General features: G+C 43.0%; 1 protein-coding gene across 1 annotated transcript; it reads left to right on the top strand.

Moving 5' to 3' along the window:
* The first annotated feature begins 242 nt into the window (after positions 1 to 242).
* LYZ (lysozyme) lies at positions 243 to 5,170 on the top strand. Its single transcript, XM_046662472.1, has 4 exons — positions 243 to 418; positions 1,875 to 2,039; positions 3,608 to 3,686; positions 4,232 to 5,170. The coding sequence occupies exons 1-4, from the start codon at positions 283 to 285 to the stop codon at positions 4,296 to 4,298; spliced, it is 447 nt and encodes a 148-aa protein (XP_046518428.1). The 5' UTR covers positions 243 to 282; the 3' UTR covers positions 4,299 to 5,170.
* Positions 5,171 to 7,704: the final 2,534 nt, after the last annotated feature.

Here is a 7,704-nt window from a genome sequence, read left to right as displayed (position 1 = left end):
AGTTCCCACCTTGGTAACAGGGCCACTCCCAATTCTTCCCGAGCCAAGTCTTTCAACAATGTCATTTCATCATTTTCCTGTGGGTTTGTTCTTAGGATGTCAGAATCTCTCTCTTCAAACAAAAGAAAAGCCTTTACAGTCATTGGACCGATAAATAGCTCCTGTTTTTGACACATCTGGAAGGGTGGAGCCCCAAACCATGAGGGCGAGAAGGAAGTCAGAAGACCTTAAATACTCTCTCCTGCTCCCTGGTCAGCCTAGAGGTCTGGCTTTGCAGTCACCATGAAGGTTCTCCTGACTCTGGGGCTTCTCCTGCTGTCTGTCACTGTCCAGGGCAAGGTCTTTGAAAGATGTGAGCTGGCCAGAACGCTGAAAAGACTTGGACTGGATGGCTTTAGGGGAGTCAGCCTGCCAAACTGTAAGTTCACTCTTCTTCACGCTCCCAGAGAGCTAGCCCGACGTGGGAAGGACCCTCAGAGAGGATGAGTAATAAGACAGGAGCTTGGAGCGAGCAGACCGTTCTATTTCTTTGAGGGTTTGTATAGTTACAATGGTTAAACATCGGCTTGTTCCATTAGAACCAGATGTGCCAGAGGAAGGAATGAGGGCACCGGAGGGCAAAATTCTATGTCATTCCAGTAAACCAGGACCTCCTCTACTCTCCTAGTTTCACCAGATTTGCCCATTGCCTCAGACAGCGGTGCATGCAGCTGACTGATGGACACATCTGAGGCCTGGGGATATCTCCATCAAGTCCTTAGTACTTCACTCCAGCTATTTCCCAGTTGGAACTTGCGTTCTGCGAGCCTAGAGTAATGCAGTGTTTTTCTCTTTTTTAATTCCCTGCCATGATGTGGGTTTTTAACAGCAAAATTTTTAAAAGTTATGTTGAACTCTCAATGCAGGGGCAGTAGGAATCTATTTCTCCTCAATCACTGTTTTTATAAGGATCCCTGCAAACAGCATAAATGATCTGTTATTATTCCTTTCCACTCTAGTTGATTATTTTTCAGTTTCCTCCACACAATTTAAGATGTGCTCTGAGTAAAAGTCACTTTATATTTTAGTCCATATTTGTCAATGTAATCACTGTATTTTTCAATGAAATTGAAACGTTTCCCCTCAATAACTATTTTTGAATGAATGAGTGGATGGATGGAGGGAGGGAAGGAGGGATGGATGGTGGAGGGAGGGATGGATGGAGGGAGGGAGTGATGGATGGTGGGAGGGAGGTATGGATGGAGGGAGGGAGAGATGGAGGGATGGACTGAGAGATAGATGGTAGAGGGAGGGACGGATGGTGGAGGGAGGGATGGATGGAGGGAGGGATGGAGGGATGGATGGTAGAGGGATGAGTGGAGGGATGCATGGATGGACCAATGGATGGGTGGATGGAATACTATTTCTTAGTCTATAACTCTTGTTTCCCAGATTCTAAATTGATACCCATATTCATCTTTAGGTAGCATAAGAAAATTCCTATCTCCCAGAAAATGCTTACTTTTCTTAATACATACGTATCTGCTATTAATGACAAAAAGCACTCAACAACTCTGTGGATTTTATATTCTAGGCTGAATCTTGCCCCAGGGATGGGAAGAGGGGAAGGGTAGGAAGTAATGGCAGAAACAGCTATTTTAATATTTTTAAAAGTATGTTTTCTTGCTTCATTAGTACTACAAAGTTTCTTGCTAACCAAAGGATTCTCTTCAGGGCCCTTTAACACGGAAGTGTTAAAATATTATACAAGTAAAAGACATCTTTATACTTATAAAGGAAGTCTTCAGTGAAGAGGAATTAGCCAAATAGCACTGATTGTGGTGTGAGGTGTCATGTAGTGTTCCTGTTGATTAATAAAAATAAATTCTTTTCAGGGGTCTGTTTGGCCAGATGGGAAAGTAATTACAACACACGAGCTACAAACTACAATCCTGGAAGTCAAAGCACTGATTATGGGATATTTCAGATCAACAGCCGCTACTGGTGCGATGATGGCAAAACCCCACAAGCAGTGAATGCCTGTCGGATTCCCTGCAGCGGTAAGCCAGATAACATGCAAGTACGGCACAGGACCCATGTGGTTATTCTCACAGGGACAGAGAGTCCAGGCCAACAAAACAGTCTGGACGGGTCCATCAAGGACCTGGAGAAACTCCATCTCGACCTCTGGAAACACTATTCTCCTCCTAACAATTCCCTAGTGAGAAATCAGAGAGCTGGTTTCATAGGACAGTGCTGTTTTCTAACGTACAAAAGTTTCTGGGATGACCTGTTAATTTATTGGACACAGACTTAGTGATGTTTCATCAGGAACAATGTCATTCCTCCCGCTTACTCTGGGGAGGTCTAGGATAATTTGGTTGTATGGTCTTTCTTTTAAATTGTTTTTAACTTTTTATTATGAAATGCTCTTATTATGTAGAAATTGAGAGACATTAGTATAAGAAGCAGTCATATGCCCATCAAGTAATTTAAAAGTGGTTAACATTTACTCATATTTACTTCTTTTGTGTATATGTGTATATTTTTCGCTGAGTGATTTTAAGGTGAATTGGGAACATGATGACATTTCGTTTCTAAATTCTTTACTTTGCATCTCCAAAAAGTACACTTTCTATATAATCATTTTCATACCTAACAAGTTAATTTACGGATTTGTTAAGTTGAGGTGAAACAAATATTCTTTTGAACTCCTATAAAACTGGAAATAACATGTGGAATCTTTAGAGCATAAAATATTGGAGAAGTACTGCAAAACTGATATTGTTAAAATTCCTAATATAGAAGATTAGTCTTAGAATATTCTTTTGTATCTGGTTAATTTTTTAAAAATACGTTGCATTATATAATAATATTGAATTCTTGAATATTGAATGTATTGGTCATTACATAAAAATTCTTATTACTCAGAGATTTATGAGCACTGGTATATATTTTGGTATATACTTTTGTTATATACAGGATATGCATCAATACTGTCTATGAATGTAGAGCTGTGTCATGCATGTATGTACTCACAAACATGTGAGCAATGTGAATGAAATTATACTATATATACTGCTGTACAATTTGCTCCTTATCACACAAAGTTATTTCTATGTGAACACATGCAAATCTGTATTCTTTTTAAAGGATGAATAGAATCGCACTATATAAATATTCTATAATTTATTGATCCAACTCTTACTGTTAAGCACTCAGGTTGTTTCCATTTTCCCCTTTTATTAATTGCTATAAAAGGCCTTGTGCATACATCTTTAGGTGCATTTCTCATTATTTCTTTACGATAAATTTCCAGTAGTCGAATGGCTGATTAAAAAATTGCTAGGCCGTTTTTTTTACACTGCCTGTACAAAGAGAACCTTCTATCACATTAGTTAATAATTCCAGAGCTTCCAAAGACTTTGGTAAAGGAGAAACAGAATGTTTTATTTCATGCCAAATCAGATGAAATGAAAACAGTTTTCCCCCAACATTCACACATACGTGGACTCTTGGAAAATAATGTTCATGTGCCTCCCTCAGCCTGAGAGAACAAAGCTGGCAACCTGAGCTTAAAATGAAATTTCTATGACAGTGGTTTTCACGCCTCACACCTCTTTTTCAGCTCTGCTGCAAGATGACATCACTCAAGCCGTGGCGTGTGCAAAGCGGGTGGTCAGTGACCCACAGGGCATCCGAGCATGGTGCGTCTCAGCATTAGCGGGGAAAGCTCTTTCCCCTTTCTGTTAGGAGAGAAGTGGGAGGGGAAGTTCAGAAACCACAGCACGCGGCTGAGAGCCGAAGACTGAGGCTCTCGACTTGGCGTAAACAGCCTGTCACTGGAAAGAATCCACTTCAACTGGTTCGGAATCCCACTCTCCACCCTCACTTTATTTTAGGGGATTGTCTAGAGTTGTAAGCTTCTCCACACTCTACTAGTTCCTTGTCGTGTCTTGAAGTTATTTTTGGAATTAGGTAAACGTGGAAGGCACTTGGCAGTCGCCCTGGGGAAATGCACACACCCAACATGCTATGCTCCAGCATTCTGTGCTCCAGCGAGGGCTTTGGGGAGAAGAGAGGCACTTGGGATATGGATCCCCGTGTAATAAACAGCACGAGCTGGATCCATCCATAGCCCGTGCTGCGTGTACTGATAAACTATTCCGTTCTCCCCAAGGATGTGAAGTATGCATATTACAGTGAAGATGCGTTTTAACCTTATGCCCATTTTTTTCACCTTTCTCTGCAGGGTGGCGTGGAGAAATCGTTGTCAGAACCGCGACCTCACTCAGTATGTCAAGGGTTGCAGAGTGTAACTGAGGAGGTGTCCTTCTTCAGCTCATCTTGTCTTTTTCACATTAAGGGAGTCGTAGTTGAGTGAAAGGTCACACTACCATTCTTTCAAACAAATAAGGTTTTTACAGAAGGGAGAGGAAAATGTGTTCTTTCTTCTAAGAGGCTTAATGTTGACTAATGTGTTTACTTCATAGGAAGTCTACAGTTTTTTCAGTTTGCGAATAGAACTAATGCTGGTGACAATTTATCTAAAATCTTGGTTATCAAATACATCTCCAGTACATTCGGTTCTTAACCAAAAATATAACCCACACTTAATCTTGAGTGATACAAGTCCATCCCAATCATCAACAAAAATAGATATAAAAATGGTCAATAACAACAGACTATCTGAAAACAAACTGATTTAGGCAAAATCCCAGCTGTGCAGACATCTGACGCCCTCGTCTGTTCTGTCATCTCCAAAAACAGTAATCCCAACCACTCTTTCTTGGGCAATATTATATTTAAAAAGTAGCAGAATACCAAATGGCTAAAAATGGAGACAGCCTGAATAAAGAATGGTGTTTTCACAAAGTGTGACCTTTGGTTGAAAGGATCTCTTAGAAACATTGCTTTTAAACAGCTTCAAACATAAACTCACATTTATATAGCCATCTCTTTAACCCTTTAAAGAACTCTTTTATGCATCTCGGTGATCTTGGAGCAATGTAAAGAAGGACTGGACGAGCTGCTGCTGTTTCTCGATTTCACTAGCTTAGAATCAAGCGTTATGACTAAATCTGGGGCAGATGAGTTCACCACTACTGAAATAATTCCTAATTAACCATGGGGGTGAAATTATGCATGTTGTATACAACAGAAACAGTATCATTAAAGGCCTTGCAACTCATACCTTGTCTTTCTTTGTTTAGACCCATCTGGTGTCTCTGAAGACAAATATACATATATTTGAAAAAAAAAAGATTTGACTCTCAGTCGTTTCTATATCCTCACCTGTACCCAAACAGCTGGCTGTTGCTGGAGAAAAATCCACAAGCGTGCTGAGAGCTCTCACTTTAAATTCTAACCCAGAGATCGCACGTGGGCCCTCCAGTTGGCCTGGCCATCTACCTTGGTCACTTCTCTGCAATCCTTCTTGTGGTGTCCCCACTCTCCAAAATGACTACTTTACTTCTCTTTCTCTCTCCTCGGAGCCCAGCATACACGCCCGACCATTCACCTCCCACCCCTCTCTGCGCTCAGTAGGTGACCTGGCCTCAAAGAGCACTGAGAGAGAGGAACCAGCCTCACAGGAAATTCTCCCTCCTCACCACCTAACAGGGGCCACACCTTCCCCTGGCCATCCTCCCTTCCTCTGCTCCTGCCAACGACAGTGTCTCCTCATGCAATCTTCACCGCATCCCTCTCACTCCTCCAAGTTAGGCTGAGCGTTTCCTGCATCCTTGGTTTCTCCCTCTTTGCTGGATCACCCCCGTCATTGTACAAACAGCCCTGGTAACCTCCTGTCTTACAAAGAGCTCTTCACTCACGCTCCAACACCCTCCAACACCGACATCATTCTCTGCTCCCTTTCACGGCACGACTTTGGGGATGAGACATCTCTACTCACCAGCCCCAGTCCTCACCTCTCCCTCTCTTCTCAACCCTTCTTCACCTGGCTGCCAGCCTCACTCAGCTAAAACCGCTCCTCCATGACTCCGCCCAGGACTCCTGGGCCTCTAGCCATCAGCTCTTCTCTGTTCCTCTTACTGGATCTCTCAGCAGCACCTGACAAAGTGAACCACTTCCTGCTACAGAAAACTTTCTCTCCCTCAGCTTCTCCTCCCTTACATCCTGCTTCATAGATTGCTCCTTCTCTGTCCTTCTTGGCTGGCTCTCTCTCTGATATTTAATTTCTAACTGTAGGAGTGCCCCAGGGCTCAAGCCTATAACCATTTGACACACCACATTTTACTTACTCCTCTCTTCTTGCTAAAATATAAGTCTATTCCCACTTTGAAAGACTTTGGAATAATCTTAATCTCTCCCCAAGTTTGCAAGCACAGTACAAAGGCCTTTTGTTTTTTATGAACAGTTTGAGGGTATATTGCCAACATCGTGCCCAGTGGCCCTGAATCTTTCCGTGTGGTATTCCCACATAACCTCAAAGCACCATCCAACTCCAGAAGCTGACATTGATGCATTCCTGCCACCTGATCTTCAGATCCATCAATTTCATCACTGCCCCCAGAAGGCCTTCATAATAAAAAGAGAATTCAGAATCACGTGTTGTATTTGCTTGTCATGTTTTCTTAGTTTCCTTCAATTGGCTAATTCTCCAGGTTTCTTTTTCTTGACTATGTCTTTAACATTTGGAAGACCACAGACCAGTTATGCTGTGACGCGTCCTAAGGCTTTTCTGCTGTTTCTTGGTTGGATTGGGTCATGCATCCTTGGCAGGAATACACAGAAGTGAGGCTGGGCTCTTCTCATGGCATCCTCTGGGTGGCATGCAGTTTGAAAGGGTCTATTACTGATGACGTTCACCTCGGTCACTTGATTGAGATGACGTCTGCAGGTCACCTCCACTGCAGAGTATTTGGGAGGGGAAGGTGCTTTGAGACTGTAACGCATCAAATTTTCAACTTATGCATTTATTTATTGTGTCAGTATGGACCCGTGGCTTCCTGTTCATTCAGATTGTAATGGGTTATAATCCATGACTACCACATATTTTGATGTTGACATTGTCCCTGATTTGGCCAGTAGAGCCCCTGCAAGCTGGCTTCTGTGTCATTTTGACATGTCCTCATCATTTTTTGAGCACTTCCTTGTTTTCTGCCACAGATGTTCTAAGGCTCACCTTGTTCTTTCCCTCCTTCAGCCCTGGAATCAGCCGTTTCTCCAAAGAGCCCAATTCCTCAGAGTGGAGAATTGTATTTAAAAGCCAAGATCTGGGCACTAGAGTGCCACTGTTCCCAGGCCCCATCAATGGATGGAGCTAGGGCATCAATCTATTTACACAACATTTACCCCTCTGTCTCCTGATATTGAATTCACATCAACTCCTCCACTTGCACTCCCACACCACAGGTGAGGCTAGTGTTCTCCTTTGCCATGTTGGCAACTCCCTTCTCCAACAGTGAGAAACCTGGCACCCACTGTCCTTGAGCTGTATCCTTCGCACATGTATGTGCTGATGAACTGGCCTGATGTAACCAGTCTCCCAACACGGACACACCATGGAGTAGATGCTCTCCACTCAGGCTCTGACACCCTTCTTGGGCTATCCTCCCCCACATCTGACACCCTCTTTACCGTGTCACATCTCTGACACACCATGCTGGGCCACCGTCCTGATAGCAAGGAGGGCAGAAATTTGTTACTCTTGTTTACACCCACATTCCAGACACCTAGACAGTGCCTGGAACATGAGACTCGCTC

This window comes from Equus quagga, chromosome 1 (genome assembly GCF_021613505.1).
Source record: "Equus quagga isolate Etosha38 chromosome 1, UCLA_HA_Equagga_1.0, whole genome shotgun sequence".
In the NCBI taxonomy this organism is placed as follows: domain Eukaryota; kingdom Metazoa; phylum Chordata; class Mammalia; order Perissodactyla; family Equidae; genus Equus; species Equus quagga.
The sequence above is the reverse complement of the archived record's forward strand: the minus strand, read 5'-3'. Positions and strand labels throughout refer to the sequence as shown.

Coding starts and splice junctions, on each gene's coding strand:
- LYZ (XM_046662472.1), top strand. CDS start 283: ATGAAGGTTCTCCTGACTCTGGGGCTTCTCCTGCTGTCTGTCACTGTC. Junction 419..1,874: donor GGGAGTCAGCCTGCCAAACT/GTAAGTTCACTC, acceptor AATTCTTTTCAG/GGGTCTGTTTGGCCAGATGG. Junction 3,687..4,231: donor CCACAGGGCATCCGAGCATG/GTGCGTCTCAGC, acceptor CTTTCTCTGCAG/GGTGGCGTGGAGAAATCGTT.